This window comes from Diaphorina citri, unplaced genomic scaffold, assembly GCF_000475195.1.
Source record: "Diaphorina citri unplaced genomic scaffold, Diaci psyllid genome assembly version 1.1 scaffold853, whole genome shotgun sequence".
Taxonomy (NCBI): Eukaryota; Metazoa; Arthropoda; class Insecta; order Hemiptera; family Psyllidae; genus Diaphorina; species Diaphorina citri.
In genome coordinates this window covers 37,828-50,236 of record NW_007378285.1, presented here as the reverse complement: position 1 = coordinate 50,236, position 12,409 = coordinate 37,828, and the positions used below count along the sequence as shown (strand labels likewise).

Genomic DNA, 12,409 nt, shown 5'->3' with positions numbered 1-12,409 from the left:
GTGTTAGCTAGAGCTAACACACAACTATCACAGACTCTTGAGTGGAAGTTAACCACTAGGCGAGGTTAACGCCGGAGGCGTTCTCTACCACCTAACCCTTAAAGCTGCATTATTATGTGATGAAATACTCTAGTGAATTAGTATAAAATTCTATGCCTCGGCTGGGATCAAACCCACGCCCTTCTGTTTACCAGGTGAGTGTCTTGACCACTACGCCACCGAGACACAAAGGTAATCATAACTCAGGGACTCAACCAGTCACATCAGGATAAGCGGTTACGTTACCTTGAAATTTGCACTGGCTCCCTAACTTCCCTAAGTTCTTATGAAGTACGGTAGTGCAGCGGAAGGGTTCTGAGTTGTGATTCAACTGGGTATTAAGTATAGCTCAATCCTAGATTGATCTCAGTTCTGATGTGGTAAAGCCCGCTCTAAAGGGCTTTAACAATGCGTTCGCGCTGACGGCGATATCTTCGATAAAATACCTTGGTCTCCTTTCTTTCGCAACAAATTTGGTTTTGTTTCCATTATTTCTAAGAAATTTCTTTCCGTCTATCCTATGACTAAAGCCCGATTCAAATTCAAACTATATCTAGTTGCAAATCATTTTAAAAATGGTCGGATATAGGTAAGTCTTTTGCGACTGTAGGGGCACCTCTCATTCTAAAGGCTTCGCCTTGTCGTAATAGCCACGTTGTTCTGTTCGTTGCCATGAACTTACTTGTAAATAGGAAGACGAAGAGCTCGAGCTTCCTGATATAGAGTTCAATATGAGAGTGCCAACACCCAGTCACTCGGTTAAGGTTCCAGCACCCTAGTTTTTCTCTCAGAAGGCCAGTTTCCAATGACATTGCCACAGAAGGCCACTTTCCTTTCCAATGACATTGCCGATGAACCGCAACTCTTATTGTACTGAAGCCTCTGTATTATGTCAAAATATATGAGACCCAGGTACTGAAGCCTCTGTACTATGTCAAAATATATGAGACCTATACAGAAGGCCACTTTCCAATGACATTGCCGATGAACCGCAACTTTTATTGTACTGAAGCCTCTGTACTATGTCAAAATATATGAGACCTTGGTTAGACTGCGGGGATAAAGGGACTTTTCAGTCTTATCCCAGCAGGATTCTATTCTATTCTACTCCATGTTCCAGGATGAAGATGGATGAATTTAACAAAATCCTGAAGTTCACGGAGGACTCCTTCAGTCCAGCCTACCCTCACATTCTCCTTCAAACTCGCAGGAAGGTCCAGCTCAAATTCTGCATGTTTGGCGTTCTGGTGGGCTGTGTCTTCGTGGGCTTTTTGTTGGAACTTTGGGCACCACTGGATGAGGCAGAGTTGGCCATGAGAAGACGTCTGTATCAGACGGCACGTCCTGAGAGGAGACTGGTGTTTGATATTTGGATACCTGGCGTAGACGAGACGGAGTCTTGGACCTATGAGATACTTATCATCTTGCAGGTAATGAAAATTTGATATATAGGTCGACCAGGTTTGGATAAGTCCTTCTATGGGGACAGACAGAGACAGGCTAACTCCTATTCTAGGTAGGTAAGTAAGTGCCTATAATAAGTATTGAACTTACAAAGGAGCTCCAGCCATAGAAGACAGACTGGCGCAGTCCGATAGTTAGTTGCAAATCATTTTAAAAATGGTCGGATATGGGTAAGTCTTTTGCGTCTGTAGGGGCATCTCTATCCTATGACTAAAGCCCGATTCAAATTCAAACTAAGTATATCTAGTTGTAGTTGGCCATGAGAAGACGTCTGTATCAGACGGCACGTCCTGAGAGGAGACTGGTGTTTGATATTTGGATACCTGGCGTAGACGAGACCGAGTCTTGGACCTATGAGATACTTATCATCTTGCAGGTAATGAGCGTCGCCAGGACCCCAGTCGCCTGCACGTCACTCCTGAGGGTCGCTTCATCGTCACACTGCAGCAAGCCATGGCGCTCTTCAGACAATCCTTGAGTGGAAGTTAACCACTAGGCGAGGTTAACGCCGGAGGCGTTCTCTACCACCTAACCCTTAAAGCTGCATTATTATGTGGTGAAATACTCTAGTAAATTAGTATAAAATTCTATGCCTCGGCTGGGATCAAACCCACGCCCTTCTGTCTACCAGGTGAGTGTCTTGACCACTACGCTACCGAGATACAAAGGTAATCACAACTCAGGGACTCAACCAGTCACATCAGGATAAGCGGTCACGTTACCTTGAAATTTTCACTGGCTCCCTAACTTCCCGAAGTCCTTATGAAGTACGGTAGTGCAGCGGAAGGGTTCTGAGTTGTGATTGAACTGGGTATTAAGTATAGCTCAATCCTAGATTTATCTCAGTTCTGATGTGGTAAAGCCCGCTCTAAAGGGCTTTAACAACAATTCGTTCGCGCTGACGGCGATATCTTCGATAAAATACCTTGGTCTCCTTTCTTTTGGAACAAATTTGGTTTTGTTTTCTTGAGTGAAAGTTAACCACTAGGCGAGGTTAACGCCGGAGGCGTTCTCTACCACCTAACCCTTAAAGCTGCATTATTATGTGGTGAACTACTCTAGTAAATTAGTATAAAATTCTATGCCTCGGTTGGGATCAAACCCACGCCCTTCTGTCTACCAGGTGAGTGTCTTGACCACTACGCCACCGAGACACAAAGCTAATCACAACTCAGGGACTCAACCAGTCACATCAGGATAAGCGGTCACGTTACCTATGCGTTCGCGCTGACGGCGATATCTTCGATAAAATACCTTGATCTCCTTTCTTTCGGAACAAATTTGGTTTTATTTCCAGAAGGCCACTTTCCAATGACATTGCCGATGAACCGCAACTTTTATTGTACTGAAGCCTCTGTACTATGTCAAAATATATGAGACCTAGGTTAGACTGCGGGGATAAAGGGACTTTTCAGTCTTATCCCAGCAGGAGTCTTTTGCGACTGTAGGGGCACCTCTCATTCTAAAGGCTTCGCCTTGTCGTAATAGCCACGTTGTTCTGTTCGTTGCCATGAACTTCCTTGTAAAATAGGAAGAGCTCGAGCTTCCTGATATAGAGTTCAATCTTCAATATGAGAGTGCCAACACCCAGTCACTCGGTTAGGCTTTCTTTCCGCGACACACGTCAGTAACCGAAATTTTCGGGCATATTACATATTGTACCTCCAAAAGGAAAGAAGCCATCCATTTTGTACGTATCAACTTTGGGCAGAAGTTATTTCTAACCCAATCCCCTCATTCGAACAGCTCTACTGCGGTTTCATCGCCTACCTCACCTCCGTGATTGCCATCATGGTCATTCCTACCCTTGTCATCTACAGCCAAGGCCAGCAACGTATCCTGTGCAAGCACATCCAGCTACTTGGGACACCTCACTACGATTCGGACGGGAATCGAATCTTCTACTCCAACTTCGAGAAGAACGACTACGTCATAGTTTTGTACGCAATGGAGCGTATGCGGTTAACGCGGCGCGGATGGTCGCAAGTTTACAGGAAGAAACAGACGGAGTATGAGCGACAATACTTCCGACAGATCGTCAGGTTTCATCAGAAACTTTTGGACTTTCAAGAGCAGGTTTGTAAACTCTGGTAGAAGCCGGACAGGATTAATTTCCAAAATCGTCAGGTTTCATCAGAAACTTTTGGACTTTCAAGAGCAGGTTTGTAAACTCTGGTAGAAGCCGGACAGGATTAATTTCCATTTTATCGTTTTCAGATCGTCCTAGATTTTCTGTTTTCCAAAACGCACCTCGTGGGTTCGTTCACAAACACCCTAAACCCCCTCGGTTAACGTCATTGACAACGTTCAGTCACTCATCTTCCAGGTCCAGGAAGGTAGCTGCTGCCACGGGGTTAGTCCATAATGGTGTGGGGTGTGCCGAGCAGTTGAACAGATGTGGTACATCCTGTGCCGCACTCCTGCAGTCTGGGCATAGGTTGGAGATCCCAGGGTCTATTCGGTCATTGCAGACTCTTTACTGTTGCAGAAGGTAAAACTGACCGAAACTCTATCCGTGTAAGCCAGCCACTCACTATCAGGTATCAGATAGACCTGACAGGCGGACCTGATAGTGAGTGGCTGGCCTAGCGCTTTCTCTAACTTTCCAGATCGTAAAACTGACCGACATCTTGGCACCGTCCATCGTGCTCATGAACCTCATCACGTTCTCCCTCTGCTTTCACCAACTGCTCACCAACCCCCGTCACCTCTCCCCTCCCCGTCTGTTCAAGTACCTGTCCGAGTTCACCTCCATAGTCGTCCAATACTACACGTTCTGTAACGACGGCGACACCGTCGACGACTTTCATTACCATCTGCGGAACGCCCTGTGGTCGTCGGGATGGACGGCGAGTTCTACCGCTACGCGTCGCGGCATAGTCATTATCCTGACGAGGCTGCAGCGGACGACTAATCCGCGGTATTGTCACGGACTGGTTGTTATCAGCAAGGAAGCGCATGATAGGAGAAGGGATAAAATACGACCCGGGCGGGAATCGAACCCTCGACCTAGCGCTTACAAGACAGAAGGGCGATTCTTCAAGCCAACTAGGCTTAATTGCAAAACTTGCGGTTGACGTTATTTGTTTACGCGAAGTACTTGATAAACATGTTGTTTTTGTTTACAGAATGAAAATGTTTAATTTGTTTACTTACAATGTTTGTGACATCCCGATTTAAATTAGGTATAGGTAGCTATATGAATTTAATTGGGTAAAGGTTGGGTATCTTACGGAAGCATTAAGGAGAACAGAGATACCCATAGGTACATAAATAATAGGACCCATACCTGTAGGTGAATGGAATAAAATAAATGAAGAAATGCTAACAAATTCCAAGTATTTTATGTACTTATTTGAACTTTTGTTTAAAAAAATGTCATTTCTTATTCGCTGTGATGTCACACACGTTGTTACAACGTTACATGAACTATCACAAACTACACATTTCTCTCATAATTAATTTGATTAACGTACAAAATTTGACACCTCTCCCTTAATTTATCTCGCAATTTCTCACTAATGACTGTTTTAAACGCTCACTGAGTTGACTGAAGACCTACTAGCTATTAGAAATTTGTAGACAAAGATAATATTTCCATTGGTGAATTATTAGGTGAATTTTAGATGGAAAATTGATCGTCTGTGTTGGCATCCACTTAAAGAAAGTTAATGGAAATAGGAAAATAAATGTCCTTCATAGTGGGTAGTCTACATGTAGGTATGTTCAGTAGGTATAATAACAACAACGATCAAGCAATAATAATTATAAATTATGACAGTCAATAAACTTGTTTTTGGAGTAGGTACCTTATACCTGAGTAATATGATATTCTTATACGAATTACGTAATACGTACGAACTTCAATAAAAACTTGGTGATTATAGGTAATAATAATAATAAAAAAATGATAATTATCCACATACCTACTCGTAGGTCCGGATTCGATTCCCACAGTCAGGCCCGCATACGGAATTTCAGCGAGAGGGGGGCCCTAGAATGCCAAATATTTTTTTCTATACTACAACATTTAGGGACAAAAGCAAGCCTGAGGACGTTAAACACGGCCCTGCCAAGAGTTGACGAAAATTTGACCACATTTGGACTCATCCTGAAAAGCGTATTCTTTAAAAGCAGAGACAACCCTTTGGCAACTGCCAGCTAGATAGGGTGCTCCTTGGATGGGATCTAAGGCAATTCTATTTGGTAAGTACTTACTCACCTGTAGGAATACTGGATTGAAAGAGGGCATGTTGTACACCAAACCGTAGATGATCTCCAGATTCGGCTTACTTTCAGCGAATGTACCAAACAGTCTATCCCAAATAATGAGGACTCCACCGTAGTTCTTATCCAAACACGATAGATTACTGCCTGAAATACATTGAGTGAGACACAAAACCAACTTAAAATCAATTTTATTTTCATTTTTGGTGTACTTTTTTGACCACATTTTGACTCATCCTGAAAAGCTTATTCTTTAAAAGCAGAGACAACCCTTTGGCAAACTGCCAGCTAGCTAGGGTGCTCCTTGGATGGGATCTAAGGCGATTTTTTTTTTTTTTTGGTAAGTACTTACTCACCTGTAGGAATACTGGATTGAATGAGGGCATGTTGTACACCAAACCGTAGATGATCTCCAGATTCGGCTTACTTTCGGCGAATGTACCAAACAGTCGGTCCCAAATAATGAGGACTCCACCGTAGTTCTTATCCAAACACGATAGATTACTGCCTGAAATACATTGAGACACAAAACCAACTTAAAATCAATTTTATTTTCATTTTTGGTGTACTTTTTGAGAGAGAGAGAGAGAGACAGGCAGACAGTGAGAGAGCTTTGAGAGAGGGAACTGTAACCGCGAGTCCCATTAATGACCAGGGCGAACTTATTCCTCAGCAGACAAGGTTCGTTGAGAGAGAGAGAGAGAGAGAGAGAGAGAGAGAGGCAGATAGACAGACAGTGAGAGAGGTTTGATAGAGGGAACTGTAACTGCGAGTTCCATTAAAGACCAGGGCGAACTTATTCCTCAGCAGGCAAGGTTCGTTCTCGGAACGGCTGGCTTTCTCCTATCCTGTCCTCCCCTCTTCGATTCAAGGACGATAAGACCATAGCAGTTACAGTTTACTCCATCTTCCATGAATTCATTGATGGTGAAATCGCATCTTTTGTGGAATTTTCACTCAGCATTAGGGTAAACCTGCCCAATTTGGGGAGGGCTTACATCTCCTCGAAGAAGTGCTTCTTAAAAAGGAAACTATTTTTGGGGTGTGTAGACAGTCGCTTAAAAAAAAAAAAAAAAAAAAAAAAAAAAAAAAAAAAAAAAAAAAAAAAAAAAAAAAAAAAAAAAAAAAAAAACAAAACAAAACAAAAAAAAAAAACAAAAAACAAAAACAAAACAAATAAGAACTTCTCACTTTTCTTGCTTACCATGATGGAACCTGTGGTGTTTCGGTGTGTTGAAAATCCACTCCAGAGGACCCAGATTATCGATGGTTTCAGTGTGGATCCAAAACTGATACAGGTAGCTGAAATACTGATGTATCATATACTGGGTGGGTGGGATGAACAGCGCCATGGGGAGATAGAATACCTGCGGGGGAACATAGGTAAAGTTAAAACTCAGGGATCTACCGGGGGGACTACCGGCCTGAAATTTCCCTTTGCTAAAGAAAAAGCAAAGGTTGAGTGCGAAGGGCATCCGCTCGTAAAATTTTTGTAGCCAAAACCAAAAGGCAGCCCAAAGCAATCACCCTAGACAGGGCTGATTAATCCTTCATTTACATTCCAATCTGATACAGGTAGCTGAAATACTGATGTATCATATACTGGGTGGGTGGGATAAACAGCGCCATGGGGAGATAGAATACCTGCAGGGGGGGACATAGGTAAAGTTAAAACTCAGGGGTGTACCTGGGGGACTACCGGCCTGAAATTTCCCTTTGCTAAAGAAAAAGCAAAGGTTGAATGCGAAGGGCATCCGCTCGTAAATTTTTTGTAGCCAAAACCAAAAGGCAGCCCAAAGGCCCCAAAGCAATCACCCTAGATAGGGCTGATTAATCCTTCATTTACATTCCAAATATTCCAATAAACAATTTTTATGAACGCCTTAAAACTACTTGAACTATGCAATGTGCTATTTTTTACTTTGTATTTTTTGGGGTAGGTACGTAATTTCCGATGCCGTGGTCGGCTGGAAACAACCTCTCTTAACACCCTTGGAAACATCAACTAGCCACCTATCTAGTTCTCTCCATGTCTGAAGGAAAAAAGGGCCTGAGGAGTTTATAGGACTTTTCAGTCCTGTTCGATCACGATAAACAGGGTAGCTCTTATTCTAGGTAGGTAAGTGCTAGGGGTTGCAATGCGGGATCCCGCAATCCCGCGGGATCCTGCACCTTTTTCCAATCCCGCAATCCCGCAGTTTTTAGCTGCTGGATTTGCGGGATTTTTCGCAATTAATGGATCCATGAATTAAGATAAAAATACCACAAAGAAAAGGTTTAAAATAGGTCGCAAGAACTAGAGCCCGTTCTCCCCTTTTATTCCCGATTATATTCGTTTTCAAGTCGCACCCCATCCATTTATTGGCCTTCCGCTCGCGCGTTAGCTTAACATAGGTACGCTAAAAACGGTCGTTAAATGATCGACTGAAAGTGTTATCTAAAACTTTCTGCTTTGATTTATAGGTAAGTCACCCATCCATTTTTTGGCCTTGCTCGGCGTAGCTTAACATAGATGACGCTAAAACCGGTTTTAAATGATCGACTGAAGTGTTATCTAAAACTTTCTCGCTTTGAGTTCATAGGTCGTCGCGACAAATTTCGAGATCGGAGCTCATTTGTGTGAGAAAATGTGAAAAAAATCCCCCCAAAACCAGTTTTTTTTTTTTTTTTTTTTCTTTATGGTTTTCTGGACAAAATTTGCACCACCATTTTCGTGTTCCTGGTAAAAATACCTTTAATTTGATATATAGGTCGACCAGGTTTGGATAAGTCCTTCTATGGGGACAGACAGAGACAGGCTAACTCCTATTCTAGGTAGGTAAGTAAGTGCCTATAATAAGTATTGAACTTACAAAGGAGCTCCAGCCATAGAAGACAGACTGGCGCAGTCCGATAGTCAGATTATAGTCTTCAGAACTGTGATGTACCTGATGTTGGGCCCATAGGAAGTGCACCTCTGAAAGTAGTTAAAACACGGAACACACGTTAATCATTTCGTCCTGAAGATGGCATCATGAGGTGATGAAACTAGTGTATGTGGTACGAGGTCCGGAGAGCAACCTAGAATTTCGCGGTAAAAGAACGTGAAAGGGAAAATATCCCTTCGAATAACATTTCCCGGGAATAGTACAGGGAAATCCTAGGTTTAGTCACTCTCCGGGCTTATCCTGTAACATATTTACCTATTGAAAAAAATCAGGTAGGTACCTACACTACAGACAGATTATAAAATTATACAGGTAGGTAAAATGAGAAAATACATATCCGTGAACATTAGATAGGTAGGTATAGGTAATTAGGTAGGTATAAAAACACACGTGCAAATGGTTTGGAAAAGCTCCAGACATGAGCAATATGCTACCTACCTAGCTACCTAGAGAGGTAGGTAAATAGATAAAAATAATCAGGCTAATATGATATTAAATAATTGTAACAACTGGGGTCTTATCGTCTTGAATTCAAAAAGAGAAAGAGGACATGATAGGAGGAAGGATAAAATACGACCCGGGCGGGAATCGAACCCTCGACCTAGCGCTTACAAGGCAGAAGGGCGATTCTTCAAGCTCACTAGGCTTAATTGCAAAACTTGCGGAGCCTAAAAAACTTTGACCCCGCCGGGAATAGAACCCGAGATCTGCGGCGTGCAATCCTAGTCTGATACCAGGCACGGAGGCTACTCTAACCCAAGTACTACCCCATTATCTTACCTGATGAAGGATGTTTGGAATCCTATGAACATCCTTGTACATAAACTCCTCAGGATTGGCCAAGTAGAAGAAGTTGGCGAATCCTTTCAGGATGTTGACTGGATTGGTCAACTCCACTTCCAAACTCGAATTTGTGCCGTTCATTTTGGCGTTTGCATCACCATCGGCGGAGGAAAATCACACTCTAAAACTTGGCGTTAACTTTCGCAAAGTTTGGGTTTTTGAAAATAGAGGAAAGAGTTCCAAAAGTTCCAAATTTGGATCATTTATTGGTTCACTGGTAAATTATTAGTTCTTGAAAGTGTTCTTTATTGGGAGTGACGAATTTTGAGTTCCATCTAGTTGGTAAAAAACTGTTGTTGGATTCATTCTCTTTTATTTTATTTTTATTTGATATGGATTTTAGTAGATTTATTTATAAGCTGTTGGAATTTAAAATTAGTTCGAATCTTGTTAGGCAGTTGAATATTTAGGTATTTTTCAAAGTACGTTTATAAGTACCTATGTCAGAAAAATGCATTTAGTTAGCTGATTGGTATTTTTTAGTGGCTATTTTTAAAAATGTGGTTTTAAGATATTATGAGAAATACCTAGATAGGTACATATGTAGGTAGGTCATAATAAAGTTAATTGGGTAAATAGATAGCTGAGTTTATCATACTTAGATTTATCAAGTTAAAAACTAAAAATATAAATAGGTCAAACCGTATAAAATGTCAATAATAAAAGCACTAATCAACTAACTGTATTAATTACCTAGGTACCTACCTACCTATCTATCAATTTTAATTTTAAATATCCACCTATCATATACCTAGGTAAGAACGAATAAATAAATAAAGACGTGCATTTTTTATCAAATCTTGGGTGTAATTTTTCCAGTTTTCACCTCTAGTTTAAATTTAGAACATTATATCATTGGTTTTACCACTTGACGTTCCGAGATGTCCAAAATACTTCACTAGTAAGTATCTGTCATTGGCTAGCTTTTGTAGATTTTGTATCAGCCTAATATGCCTGATGAAATGATTTCATCTGAGAACAAAAACAGGCTTTTGTAGATATTGTATCAGCCTAATATGCCTGATGAAATGATTTCATCTGAGAACAAAAACATGAATACTGTTTTCTAAGGGGCCCAGATGAAAAGAAGGCTCAGATTACCTATATTGCCCTTAAAATATAGATATGTAGTTTATGACATACCACATGTGCTACTCTGCATTCAGAATCAATTATTTCTAGGAGTATAGATTCCGATAGACTATTGATAGGTACCTACTCAGTGTGATGTTTTGAACATGAATACTGTTTTCTAAGGGGCCCAGATGAAAAGAAGGCTCAGATTACCTATATTGCCCTTAAAATATAGATATGTAGTTTATGGGAGTATAGATTTCTAGGAGTATAGATTCCGATAGACTATTGATAGGTACCTACTCAGTGTGATGTTTTGGAGCTACCTTTAGACAGTTTCAATAAGCTTCATAGTTTGTCTTTAGGGTAATTATGCAGAAGTCACGTTCGTGGAAAAGAAAAGCTTTTTTATTTTACGTAACCCTATAATAACACTAATCACTGCTCTAATTGTGAAAACTCCTTCTTGCGTTTAACCTAACCCTATAATAACACTGTTCACTGCTTGTTTGTGCCAGTTCCTTTGCTAGCAATATTCCACGGACGTGACTTCTGCACAAGTACCACAATCAGGGATGTGTTCTGGAAAGCCATTTTATAATATTCTCCATTCCACAATACCTTGATATACAGGGAGCAACTACCTTTCTTTATTTTACTGAATGAATAGATCTATTCATTCAGTAAAATAAAGAACCTATTAGCTATTTGTCTATGCTTGTTTAGAAAAAAAAGGAAACAACATGAAAGATAGTTAAGTACTTCCACTTGAGATAATACCATTCTCTTCCTAGGGGGAATGTTCTAACACTTCTAAGAGATTGTTGCATACTTACTGCATCAAACAAATTGCCACCCAGTTCCAAGATGAGAATATCAACATACAATTTCCAACACATCTGTCGGGGTACAATGCTAAGCTTGTCTAGTGGAAACGAAGAATAATAAGCCTTGGACAAACTGTTGCTGATTTCTGTTGCTAAATCTTCTCCACCCCGACCTTCAAATACAGGAGTGGCATTGGCTGAGCTGAAATCAGTATGAAAAAAATGGCCAAGAGTTGATGGTGGGATTCAAAACCGGGACCTTCTGCATGGCAAGCAAGCGCGTTATCACTGGAAATATTTACCCGTTGAAATATTTGCAATCTTGGTTCGAGCATTTCAATCGCTTGGGAATCACTTGACTCACTCCGGGGCTGAAAGCTGAACCTACCTGACCAGACTGAAAACAACAAGTGCTACAAGAACATAAACAACCAGACTGAAAACAAGGTATACTGACATCAGAGTCGTGTTTAGCCGAGATACGAACCCAGGCACGTTGAGTTACAATCTGATCTCACGTGACTGAACATAATCACGTGAGCTCTCTGGTTGTCTGGAGCATCAGCACATTTGGTACTATCCAAGGAGTGCCAATTTTGAAAGTATGAGCTGTGGACGGGCCAACTTGAACTCTGTTCGCTCTGGGCTCTGGGCCTCGTGATCCCCGGCCTATGTAGGAAATCAGCTGACTTAAAACCATGTAAACAAAAAAAAAATGTGATTTTCTAAAAAATAAATTTGTTGGTTAGATCTTGGAATTTTGCACACTTGCTTTTGACATTTTCGACTTTTTCCTTTCAATCCATCATTTTAAATTTACAGTCCGCTTTATCGTTGGTTTATTGGCTTTTTGGATTTGGATTATCACAGGAATGAAAGAAACACTACCTACATATCAAGCTGTCTAGGTTTTTGTCTGGGGCACCAGCACATTTGCTACGAGGAGTGCCGATTTGGAAAGTAACTTTGGGCAGTTCATCAATAAATTTTATTGATTATTTCTCTCTG

The 12,409-nt window shown here is 41.1% G+C and overlaps 1 protein-coding gene and 1 long non-coding RNA gene across 2 annotated transcripts in view; both read right to left on the bottom strand.

Moving 5' to 3' along the window:
- The window catches only part of LOC103512570 (alkylglycerol monooxygenase-like), a 49,767-nt gene that overhangs the window by 12,627 nt on the left and 24,731 nt on the right, over positions 1-12,409 (bottom strand). Inside the window, exons 5-10 of the mRNA XM_026826001.1 lie at positions 6,935-7,097; positions 6,053-6,238; positions 5,726-5,877; positions 4,127-4,319; positions 3,819-3,930; positions 1,224-1,416 (exon numbers count right to left, since the gene is read on the bottom strand). Coding sequence (XP_026681802.1) covers positions 1,224-1,416; positions 3,819-3,930; positions 4,127-4,319; positions 5,726-5,877; positions 6,053-6,238; positions 6,935-7,097 — 999 coding nt within the window. The remainder of the gene's footprint in view (positions 1-1,223; positions 1,417-3,818; positions 3,931-4,126; positions 4,320-5,725; positions 5,878-6,052; positions 6,239-6,934; positions 7,098-12,409) is intronic.
- Positions 9,473-10,253, bottom strand: LOC113468798. Its single transcript, XR_003392423.1, has 2 exons — positions 10,143-10,253; positions 9,473-9,859 (listed from the first exon to the last, which is right to left on the bottom strand). It is a non-coding gene; the product is annotated as an uncharacterized LOC113468798 (long non-coding RNA).